Source organism: Oncorhynchus nerka, linkage group LG3, assembly GCF_034236695.1.
Source record: "Oncorhynchus nerka isolate Pitt River linkage group LG3, Oner_Uvic_2.0, whole genome shotgun sequence".
Taxonomy (NCBI): Eukaryota; Metazoa; Chordata; class Actinopteri; order Salmoniformes; family Salmonidae; genus Oncorhynchus; species Oncorhynchus nerka.
Window position 1 is genome coordinate 76,545,707 of NC_088398.1, and position 12,669 is coordinate 76,558,375.

The 12,669-nt window shown below is 48.4% G+C and overlaps 1 protein-coding gene across 3 annotated transcripts in view; it reads right to left on the reverse strand.

Annotated features, from left to right (window-relative positions):
- LOC115117816 (tensin-1-like) overlaps nt 1–12,669 on the reverse strand; it is a 351,789-nt gene that overhangs the window by 252,366 nt on the left and 86,754 nt on the right. The window contains exon 1 of one of the 3 annotated variants that reach the window (XM_065015958.1): nt 5,558–6,171. The exons of the other annotated variants lie outside the window; for them this stretch is intronic. Within the exon in view, the coding sequence (XP_064872030.1) occupies nt 5,558–5,638 (81 nt within the window). The 5' untranslated portion in view covers nt 5,639–6,171. Of the gene's footprint in view, nt 1–5,557; nt 6,172–12,669 lie in introns of those variants that run through there. 3 annotated transcript variants of the gene reach the window in all.

The following is a 12,669-nucleotide window of genomic DNA, read 5'->3' on the forward strand; positions in this document are numbered from 1 at the left end:
GAAATTGCTCCCAAGGATGATCCAGACTTGTGGAGTTCTACAATTTTTTGACTTGACTGATTTCTTTTGATTTTCCCAAGATGTCAAGCAAAGAGGCACTGAGTTTGAAGGTAGGCCTTGAAATACATCCACAGGTACACCTCCAAATAACTCAAATGATGTCAATTAGCCTATCAGAAGCTTCTAAAGCCATGACATAATTTTCTGGAATTTTCCAAGCTGCTCAGTCACACTGGAATTGTGATACAATGAATTAATTATAAGTGAAATAATCTGTCTGTAAACAATTGTTGGAAAAATTACTTGTGTCATGCACAAAGTAGATGTCCTACCCAACTTGCCAAAACTATAGTTTGTTAACAAGAAATTTGTGGAGTGGTTGAAAAATGAGTTTTAATGACTACATAAACCTAAGTGTATGTAAACTTACGACTTCAACTGTATACTCTTTCAGTCAGCTAGCCCAGAAAATACTTCTGCGACCTAACAATGACCCTCACTGATAAGATGATGTTTCCTGGCATATTTTCAAACCTTTTTATAGGACACTTGATTTGTTTATCACTGGCCCTAAACCCATTTGGATCTCATCAATAATTCACAAGAGTCTTTTGAAGAAGAACATCCTGAGATTGGCGTCTTAGGTTTCCATGTTGTCCTCTTCCTTAGTCTTCTTTCATTCCCTTTTATGCCAACCCTTGCTCACTTTGACCTTCCACTTGGTCAGTGTCTTCCAGGACTTAATTTCCTGTGTCTTGATTGTCATTTCATCTATTTTCCTAAAGTAATTTATTTTTGTCTCTCGCTGGAAAATGTCAATGCAGCCAAGACCGTGCAGACTTCCTGGGCTTTCGGGTGGGGAGGGGGGGCTCCTTTATGTTCTTGGCTAGCAGATAGAGCCCGTCTGGTTCATTGAGGAGGTCTGTTTCCTGCATCTGCCTTCACCAGACAGTAACTGGTTCTGCAGCTGAGAACACATCACTTGTCATTGTGGCCCTCACTCTTGAGATGTCGGGTTTCCCAGCCACCTCAGCTTATACTCCACTTCCTTGACCTGACCAGAAAAGACTGGAAACCTACACACACACACACACACACACACACATATATGTATATATATATATATATATATATATACAGTACCAGTCACAAGTTTGGACACACCTACTCATTCAAGAGTTTTTCTTCATTTTTACTAGTTTCTACATTGTAGAATAATAGTGAAGACATCAAAACTATGAAATAACACATATGGAATCATGAAGTAAACAAAAAAACAAAAATTATATTCTTCAAAGTAGCCATCAATTGCATCGATGACAACTTTGCACACTCTTGGCATTCTCTCAACCAACTTAATGAGGTAGTCACCTGGAATGCATTTCAATTAACATGTGTGCCTTGTTAAAAGCTCATCTGTGGAATTTCTTACCTTCTTAATGCGTTTGAGCCAGTTGTGCTGTGACAAGGTAGGGGTAAAAGACCAAGTCCATTTTATGGCAAAAACGGCTCAAATAAATAAAGACAAATAGTCCATCATTACTTTAAGACATTTGTTAATTGTTATTTTACTGCTGCTCTTTATTTATTTGTTACTTTATTTCTTATTTTTTTACGTATTTTTCTTAAAACTGCATTGTGGTTTACGGGCTGGTAAGTAAGCATTTCACTGTAAGTTATTTTGAATACCTGTTGTATTCGGTGCATGTGACAAGTAACATTTGATTTGATAAGGGCTATTTGACACTGCTGCATCAGATGACCTGGTCTCCACAATAACCCGACCTCAACCCAAATCCAACAAGTGCTCAGCATATGTGTGAACTCCTTCAAGATTGTTGGAAAAGCATTCCAGGTGAAGCTGGTTGAGAGAATACCAAAAGTGTGCAAAGCTGTCATCACGGCAAAGGGTGTCTACTTTGAAGAATCTCAAATATAAAATATATTTTGATTAGTTTAACACTTTTTTGGTTACTACATGATTCCATATGTGTCATTTCATAGTTTAGATGTCTTCACTATTATTATGTAGAAAATAGTTTTAAAAAATAAAGAAAACCCCTTGAATGAGTAGGTGTGTCCAAACCTTTAACTGGTACTGTATATTATTGATACGTTGGCATAAATGATTCGGGAGACCAGCGTAATATATATATTTTTTTCTCACCCAAATTACGGCATTACGTGTAAAGGCAACGGGGACGAAGACCAAACAAACACGTAACAAAACAAAAGAGCGACGAGCACCTCGAATAAATAACACATGCGCACAATGATTAACACATGGGACAAGACCCGTAATCATCTGCGCAATCCACAAGGGCACGAATGCCAAAACACACAGCACAGGTACTCACACGCACCAACCGACAATGTAACAATAATCGACCGCCCAATGGAAACCAAAGGGCACATATATACAAATACAATCAGTGGGAATAGGGGCCAGGTGTGTGTAATGAAAGTTCCGCAGGGATCCGTGAACAATTATAAACATACCTTCTTAACTTAAGACTTAATTAACAAGAATGGTGAGATAAAATCCCAGAATGACTTTGAGGTACTGATAAATACACTGGGTGGAGAGTGTGCACGGCAGCCGTTACGCAAACTAAAATTATACATGAACGTTGCTGGGCAGGTTTAACCTCTTCAGTCGACCCTCTACTTTTTTGAACATTCTGTTAAAAATCGCGCAACATTTCAGCGCCCTGCTACTCATGCCAGGAATATAGTATATGCATTTGCTTAGTCTGTGTGGATAGAAAACACTCAGACGTTTAAAAAACTGGTTAAATCACTGCTGTGGCTTTACCAGAACGGCATTTACATCGAAAAGCACAGGAAAAACTGATCACTGAAAATGGGAAAATATATCCATGCGCTACTTGATCCCATTGATAAAGGTGAACCACAATTAATTGACTGAGGTTGCAGTACCTACAGCTTCCACACGGTGTCTAGAGTCTTGTCATTTCCCTTCGAGTTTTTTCTTGGTCAAACACATGCAGGACACCGTATCTAATCCGGTCTAGGACCGGATATTTTCGTTGAGTTTCTAGCCGGACATTTTTCCAGACGGACAGCTAATGATCTTTACATCGCCTCCTGATGAATTTTATCGCTTATTAACGTTTACTAATACCTAAAGTTGCATTACAAACGTATTTCGAAGTGTTTTGTGAAAGTTTATCGTCGACTTTTTGAATTTTAAAAAATGACGTTACGTTTTGAAACTATGTTTTTTTCGTTTATCACACAGTCTACATATAACGATATCTAGGCTTTATATGGACCGATTTAATCGAAATAAAGACCCAAATAGTGTTTATGGGACATCTAGGAGTGCCAACAAAGAAGATGGTGAAAGGTAATGAATGTTTTCTATTTTATTGTGCGGTTTGTGTAACGCCGAAATGCTAATTATTTTGTTTACGTCCCCTGTGGGTCTTTTGGGGTGTTGCATGCTATCAGATAATAGCTTCTCATGCTTTCGCCGAAAAGCATTTTAAAAATCTGACTTGTTGCCTGGATTCACAACGAGTGTAGCTTTAATTCGATACCCTGCATGTGTATTTTAATGAACTTTTGAGTTTTAACTAATACTATTAGCATTTAGCGTAGCGCATTTGCATTTCCAGAGCTCTAGTTGGGACGCAAGCGTCCCGAGTAGAAGCAACAGGTTAATTAGATTACCCTAAAGTAAGTTGTTATACAGCCTCTGAATGCAGTCAATTAGTGACTAGGAGATTAGTTGGGGGGCTTTGGTGTCCATTAACAATCTCCCTCCTCTAAAAGAAAAGAATGCTGATCAACTAATCAAAGGGGTCAATTAGGTTCATCCTAAATGTGACAGTAGTTTGACAGTGGAGCAGTGCTGCGCCAAGGGACCGTCACGTCAAGGAGCAGTGCTGCGCCAAGGGACCGTCACGTCAAGGAGCAGTGCTGCGCCAAGGGACCGTCACGTCAAGGAGCAGTGCTGCGCCAAGGGACCGTCACGTCAAGGAGCAGTGCTGCGCCAAGGGACCGTCACGTCAAGGAGCAGTGCTGCGCCAAGGGACCGTCACGTCAAGGAGCAGTGCTGCGCCAAGGGACCGTCACGTCAAGGAGCAGTGCTGCGCCAAGGGACCGTCACGTCAAGGAGCAGTGCTGTGCCAAGGGATCGTCACGTCAAGGAGCAGTGCTGCGCCAAGGGACCGTCACGTCAAGGAGCAGTGCTGCGCCAAGGGACCGTCACGTCAAGGCTGTATATATAGTATGAAAAACGTATCAGCTGATCTGAAAACACAGACTACCAGCACGGTGGACATGGCTTGGAGACTTGATTTTCACCTGTCAGTTCTTTCACATCACTGATGAAAGAAAAGGGAAACAAGATGAGTACTGAGAATAACATCTACAACATCATTCACAAATGTGAAACACACCCCTCGGAACCAAAGCCACACCCCTCGGAACCAAAGCCACACCCCTCGGACCAAAGCCACACCCCTCGGACCAAAGCCGCACCCCTTGGAACCAAAGCCACACCCCTCGGACCAAACCACACCCCTTGGAACCAAAGCCACACCCCTCGAACCAAAGCCACACCCCTTTGTGCACATGTTCATATTTCCGAACATACGGACATTCTCAACACATGCTCAGACCACAACATAGCTCAGAAAGCACACACGCACATAAACCTCTCGCTGAGAGCAAAACACACAGCTGATTCAATTATACAAGAGAGCAAAAATAGCTTTGTGTCTAAGCCAGTAAGAGACAGAGGCTGAGAGAGAGACAGAGAGAAAGAGAGAGAGTGAGAGAGAGACAGAGAGAGACAGAGTGGTTGAGAGAAAGACAGAGACAGAGAGAGAGAGAGAGAGAGAGAGAGAGAGAGAGAGACAGAGTGGTAGAGAGAAAGACAGAGACAGAGACAGAGAGAGAGAGACAGAGACAGACAGACAGACAGACAGACAGACAGACAGACAGACAGACAGACAGACAGACAGACAGACAGACAGACAGACAGATACAAACAGGCTGAGAAAGAGAGACAGAGAGAGAGACATGCAAACAGGCTGAGAAAGAGAACAGAGAGACAGAGAGAGTGATAAAGAGAGAGAGAGAGAGCAAGAGAGAGAGAGAGAGAGAGAGAGAGGACAGAACAGTGATTCAGCTTTTAAATAAAGGGTAAAGAGATTAAGGGAAACAATCATCCCTCTCTCAACTTCTCTGCCTGAAGTTTCCCCCTCTTCATCTCCCAGCACCTTGTAGGCACCATTGGGATTGCAGACCACCCAACAGACCCTCAAACCCCCATTCCACTTGAATAGGTGGACCACCCTACATGTAGACCCGACATGTAGATTTACCTGGAGAGATCACTCACGAAAATAGACCACCAAACACACAGACACCACACACACACACACACACCGCACAGACACCACACACCACAAACACACCACACACACACACACCACACCACACAGACACCACACACACACCACACAGACACCACACACACACACCAACAGACACCACAGACAGACACCCCACACACACTGCTCACCCAGAACATGCAGGAGAGGCAGACCCAGGTGCGGGCTCGCCCGGCTAGGGCAACGGGCAGGCTGAGAGACACAGAAGGCATCTTTCCTTCCTTCGGGTGGAAGCTGCTGCTCCTGCTACTCCTGATTCCCAACTAGTCCAAACAGGAGGGCTATCCAGCACCGCAAATCCATGACGCGTCAGGGAAGAGGTGAGACGGTTGCAGTATATCTCTTACTTGCTTACTTGATTCCCTGCTCTCTCTCTCTCTCTCTCTCTCTCTCTCTCTCTCTCTCTCTCTCTCTCTCTCTCTCTCTCTATCTCGGACTCTGCCACTCAACTCAACTTTGTCCTTCCTCGTTTCAGAGGACACACGGCTCTTGACCTTCGCCTCTCCTGAGTCCGTACGGGAGATGCAGTGATGAGACAAGACTGTAACTACCAATTGGATTCCACGAAATTGGGGAGGAAAAAGGGGTAAAAAATAGATTTATTTATTTTTAATTACTAAAACGTTGTCCTTCCTCTCTCTCTCTCCTTTCCCCCACACTTATTTTTATCGACGGTGCCTGTCCTTGCTCTCTCCCTTCTCCCGTGTCTCTCTCTCCGTCTCTCTTTCCCTCCACTGAAGGAACTTTCACAAAGCCTGTTGGGGTCAGGCTGCTCCTCTCCCCGGGAGAAAAGGGGGAGGTATCTAGAAAGGGGGTTCCGTTTATTCTCCATCCCTTCCTCTCTTAGACTCCCGCCCCTCTCCTCTCTCGACCCCCTCTCCTCTCTCTTCATTCTTAATGTCATTCATTCCTTGAACCCGCCCCCCCCACCTCTGCCATCCCTCGCTCCCTGGTTTTCCCTATTTAACTGTGCTCACTCTCTCCCTCTCTCTCTCTCCTTCCCCCTCCTTCCCCCTCTCTCTCTCGCTCCTTCCCCCTCTCCCTCTCCTCCCTCTCTCTCTCTCCCTCTCCTTCCCTATCGCTCTCTCCCTCTCTCTCTTCTTCCCCCTCTCTCTCTCCTTCCCCCTCTCTCTCTCTCCTTCTCCCTGACCCTCTCCCTCTCTTACTCATTTTCACTCTCCTACTTATTTCAACTCTGATTGACTGTGTGGACCATCCTGGCTCCCTGCACGTCCTCATCTCAGACCATCCTGCGTCCCCCCATGTCCCATCAAACTCTTGATTGAAAATCTCTTCTGCGTAGCGGTCTCACCCGGTTCACTTCCTCCCAGCACCAGGCCAAGGAGATGCATTGCTTTTAGACTTTTCTTTCAAGGCCACAATAGTACCACGAAAGAGCCCCCCTCTAAAAGTGAAAAGACCCTGACCCCCTACCGTAGAGACAGAACACAACGGGACTGGGAAGCAACGCTGCTTCACTAAGTTCTCAGCGGTTATCAATGGCCCACGTTAGCCCAAGTCTCTCTAGTCTCTCCTGTTCATCTTTCACTGGTACACACACTCACCCCTTCACATCATTCACATACAAGCAAAGACACACACACACACACACACACACACACACACACACACAAACACACACACACACACACACACACACACACACACACACACACACACACACACACACACACACACACACACACACACACACACACACACACAGCAAGCAGTGAAAGAGGACTAATCCTCTGGTGTTTTCTCTCAGAGGTGAACCAGGTGAGGGGGGGGGGGGGCAGTACTAAAGAGTTCAAGTCCAGGGAGACAGAGTGCACAATCTCGATGATGACAGTTTGACCTTTCTATTCAAAACAGTATTCCTTTCCACTATAAGCACCGTGCCCGGCAGTCTTTCAGTGGGATTTCCTCTCCTCCTCCTTCTCCCATCAAATACACTATACTATCAAAATGCATGATGGGACGCCGGCAGAAGGTTTGTTTTGTTGCACTTTTTAAATCAATCAAGGTCAGTACAGGTGCATCAAAGCTGGGACCAAGAGACTGAAAAACAGCTTCTATCTCAAGGCCATCATCATTGAGTGGCTGCTGCCAACACACTGACTCAACTCCAGCCACTTTAATAATGGGAATTGATGGGAAATGATGTAAAATATATCACTCGCCACTTTAAACAATGCTACCTAATATAATGTTTACATACCCTACATTATTCATCTCATATGTATACGCATATACTGTACTCTATATCATCTACTGCATCCTTATGTAATACATGTATCACTAGCCACTTTAACTATGCCACTTTGTTTACATACTCATCTCATATGTATATACTGCACTCAATACCATCTACTGTATCTTGCCTATGCCGCTCTGTACCATCACTCATTCATATATCTTTATGTACATATTCTTTATCCCCTTACACTTGTGTCTATAAGGTAGTAGTTTTGGAATTGTTAGTTAGATTACTTGTTGGTTATTACTGCATTGTCGGAACTAGAAGCACAAGCATTTCGCTACACTCGCACTAACATCTGCATGTGACAAATAAAATTTGATTTGATTTGATTTGAAATACTGGATTCTTGTGTGTGTTTAAGATTGACTACATTACACTCGGAGTGTGCATAATCACTGATCTACAAATCGCCTTACATCACAAATAACTACTCATTATGTGATCAAGATTAGCGACTTTGAATAGAATAGAATACAACAATCAACATAAAACCTCGCTCAAACGGATCCTCTGAAACACACTGAAGAACATGAGGTATGGTGGGGAAAAGGATTGAGGTTGAGTCGGTTTAATACTATGTCTACTTTCTCTGATAGAGATGAATTGTCCTCGTGTAATGTCAGCGCGATTAGAACGCCTCTCTCTAACCTTCTCCTGTTACCATCTATAGTGACTCCTGTTTACCCCCAATGTGGGTTACTGGGGTAAAGGTTCGGTTTGTTTACATCACAGTGGTGTGGAAGAGCTCTGATCCCAGACCAGACACCCAAATACTATTTTGAAATCTTTCAAGTCCGAGAGTGCCGAGAGTGCCATATGGGCAGGGTTTGCAGTTTTGTGACTATTCTGTTTTTTCCATTGTGGCAGACAAACTCAATCAACCACAGATGAAAGTATTTTAAATTATTTCAAATAGTATTTGAACCCAGGTTTGTTAGGGACAACCTTTAACTTAATCCTTGTGGGACAGCACCAACAGAATTCCATAGGGTCAAGGTTCAAAGACTTTGGATCTAAACATTACCCCATAAAGATGCACCCTTGGGAAAACAGGCATAGTCTCGAACTATAAAAAGTGGGCCTCGCCAGCAAAACGTTGTCAACCATTTCACGGGTGTCTCTCTAAATCACTATCCCTGGGCATCATGGGGGAATGGTCCCAATCTCCACTAATACATAAATAAATGTAAATGTCATCATTTATTCATATAAGGTGATTGAATGTGTTTGTCAATATGACTGAAATATTATTATTATTTATCAATCAATTAGTTATCAACTGAAACTCAGACAACTTTTTTCCCCCAATCACAAGTCATAGGCTAATTTGTATGACAGTTGGAAGCTGAAACAGTGATCCCTAGTGGACATTTACTATATCTAAGGCTCATTAGGCTACATGACTACAAAACAGGGCCAAAACAAGCGTTTGTTAAATATTCTATCACACACACACACACACACACACACACACACACACACACACACACACACACACACACACACACACACACACACACACACACACACACACACACACACACACACTACACCATGTAAGAAGGGTAGGGTGTAGGTTATAGAATCTGGTCTGTTTTACATCTTTGCTATCCCACAATGCATTGGGGTTCGATTCAGTCCCCAGGTCTATTTGTTATACAGTACATTCTACAGTTATACAGTTATACAGGACAACAACGTCCCCAGAAAACACACACTCAGAGCACATTACAAGCATCCTCCTGTACTTTTGATAAGGACAGAGTGAGGACAAAGCAATCAGCAGGACAGATATGATTAACCCCTTTACACCATAAGATTTAAATTTAAATGTAAATGTAAATAAGATCAACCCCCGGCTACCTAGCACCCCCCAGTGGTCCTCAGCACTCCGCAGCTGTCCCCAGCACTCCCCAGTAGTCTTCAGCTCTTCCCAGCACTCCCCAGTGGTCTTCAGCTCTCCCCAGCGCTCCCCAGTGGTCTTCAGCTCTCCCCAGCGCTCCCCAGTGGTCTTCAGCGCTCCCCAGCGGTCTTAATTGCTCCCCAGCGCTCCCCAGTGGTCTTCAGCTCCCCCCAGCGGTCTTAATTGCTCCCCAGCGATCCCCAGGGGTCCAGCTCTCCCCATGCGCTCCCCAGTGGTCTTCAGCTCTCCCCAGCGCTCCCCAGTGGTCTTCAGCTCTCCCCAGCGCTCCCCAGTGGTCTTCAGCTCTCCCCAGCGCTCCCCAGTTGTCTTCTGCTCTCCCCAGCACTCTCCAGTGGTCTTCAGCGCTCCCCACTGTTCTTCAGCGCTCCCCAGTGGTCTTCTGCTCTCCCCAGCGCTCCCCAGTGGTCTTCAGCGCTCCCCAGCGCTCCCCAGTGGTCTTCAGCTCTCCCCAGCGCTCCCCAGTTGTCTTCTGCTCTCCCCAGCGCTCCCCAGTGGTCTTCAGCGCTCCCCAGTGGTATTCTGCTCTCCCCAGCGCTCCCCAGCGGTCTTCAGCGCTCCCCAGTGGTCTTCAGCTCTCTCCAGTGGTCTTCAGCTCTCCCCAGCACTCCCCAGTGGTCTTCAGCTCTCCCCAGTAGTCTTCAGCGCTCCCCAGTGCTCCCTAGTGGTCTTCAGCGCTCCCCTGCGCTCCCCAGCGGTCTTCAGCGCTCTCCAGCGCTCCCCAGTGGTCTTCATCGCTCCCCAGTCATCTTCAGCTCTCCCCAGCGCTCCCCAGTGGTCTTCAGGTCTCCCCAGTGGTCTTCAGCGCTCCCTAGTGCTCCACAGCGGTCTTCAGCACTCTCCAGCGCTCCCCAGCGGTCTTCAGCGCTCCCCAGTGGTCTTCAGCTCTCCCCAGCGCTCCCCAGTGGTCTTCAGCTCTCCCCAGCGCTCCCCAGTGGTCTTCAGCTCTCCCCAGCGCTCCCCAGTTGTCTTCTGCTCTCCCCAGCACTCTCCAGTGGTCTTCAGCGCTCCCCAGTGTTCTTCAGCGCTCCCCAGTGGTATTCTGCTCTCCCCAGCGCTCCCCAGTGGTCTTCAGCGCTCCCAGCGCTCCCCAGTGGTCTTCAGCTCTCCCAGCGCTCCCCAGTTGTCTTCTGCTCTCCCCAGCGCTCTCAGTGGTCTTCAGCGCTCCCCAGTAGTATTCTGCTCTCCCCAGCGCTCCCCAGTGGTCTTCAGCTCTCCCTAGTGGTCTTCAGCTCTCCCAAGTGGACTTCAGTGTTCCCCAGCGCTCCCCAGCGGTCTTCAGCGCTCCCCAGTGGTCTTCAGCTCTCCCCAGTGGTCTTCAGCTCTCCCCAGCACTCCCCAGTGGTCTTCAGCTCTCCCCAGTGGTCTTCAGCGCTCCCCAGTGCTCCCTAGTGGTCTTCAGCGCTCCCCTGCACTCCTCAGCGGTCTTCAGCGCTCTCCAGCGCTCCCCAGTGGTCTTCATCGCTCCCCAGTTATCTTCAGCTCTCCCCAGCGCTCCCCAGTGGTCTTCAGCTCTCCCCAGTGGTCTTCAGCTCTCACCAGCACTCCCTAGTGGTCGTCAGCTCTCCCCAGCACTCCCCAGTGGTCTTCAGCTCTCCCCAGTGGTCTTCAGCGCTCCCTAGTGCTCCACAGCGGTCTTCAGCGCTCTCCAGCGCTCCCCAGCGGTCTTCAGCGCTCCCCAGTGGTCTTCAGCTCTCCCCAGCGCTCCCCGGTAGTCTTCAGCTCTCCCCAGTGGTCTTCAGCTCTCCCCAGTGGTCTTCAGCACTCCCCAGTGCTCCCCAGTGGTCTTCAGCTCTCCCCAATGATCTTCAGCTCTCCCCAGTGGTCTTCAGCGCTCCCCGGTGGTCTTCAGCGCTCCCCAGTGGTATTCTGCTCTCCCCAGCGCTCCCCAGCGGTCTTCAGCGCTCCCCAGTGGTCTTCAGCTCTCTCCAGTGGTCTTCAGCTCTCCCCAGCACTCCCCAGTGGTCTTCAGCTCTCCCCAGTGGTCTTCAGCGCTCCCCAGTGCTCCCTAGTGGTCTTCAGCGCTCCCCTGCGCTCCCCAGCGGTCTTCAGCGCTCTCCAGCGCTCCCCAGTGGTCTTCATCTCTCCCCAGTCATCTTCAGCTCTCCCCAGCGCTCCCCAGTGGTCTTCAGCTCTCCCCAGTGGTCTTCAGCGCTCCCTAGTGCTCCACAGCGGTCTTCAGCGCTCTCCAGCGCTCCCCAGCGGTCTTCAGCGCTCCCCAGTGGTATTCAGCTCTCCCCAGCGCTCCCCAGTGGTCTTCAGCTCTCCCCAGCGCTCCCCAGTGGTCTTCAGCTCTCCCCAGCGCTCCCCAGTTGTCTTCTGCTCTCCCAGCACTCTCCAGTGGTCTTCAGCGCTCCCCACTGTTCTTCAGCGCTCCCCAGTGGTATTCTGCTCTCCCCAGCGCTCCCCAGTGGTCTTCAGCGCTCCCAGCGCTCCCCAGTGGTCTTCAGCTCTCCCCAGCGCTCCCCAGTTGTCTTCTGCTCTCCCCAGCGCTCTCAGTGGTCTTCAGCGCTCCCCAGTAGTATTCTGCTCTCCCCAGCGCTCCCCAGTGGTCTTCAGCTCTCCCTAGTGGTCTTCAGCTCTCCCAAGTGGACTTCAGTGTTCCCCAGCGCTCCCCAGCGGTCTTCAGCGCTCCCCAGTGGTCTTCAGCTCTCCCCAGTGGTCTTCAGCTCTCCCCAGCACTCCCCAGTGGTCTTCAGCTCTCCCCAGTGGTCTTCAGCGCTCCCCAGTGCTCCCTAGTGGTCTTCAGCGCTCCCCTGCACTCCCCAGCGGTCTTCAGCGCTCTCCAGCGCTCCCCAGTGGTCTTCATCGCTCCCCAGTTATCTTCAGCTCTCCCCAGCGCTCCCCAGTGGTCTTCAGCTCTCCCCAGTGGTCTTCAGCTCTCACCAGCACTCCCTAGTGGTCGTCAGCTCTCCCCAGCACTCCCCAGTGGTCTTCAGCTCTCCCCAGTGGTCTTCAGCGCTCCCTAGTGCTCCACAGCGGTCTTCAGCGCTCTCCAGCGCTCCCCAGCGGTCTTCAGCGCTCCCCAGTGGTCTTCAGCTCTCCCCAGCGCTCCCCGG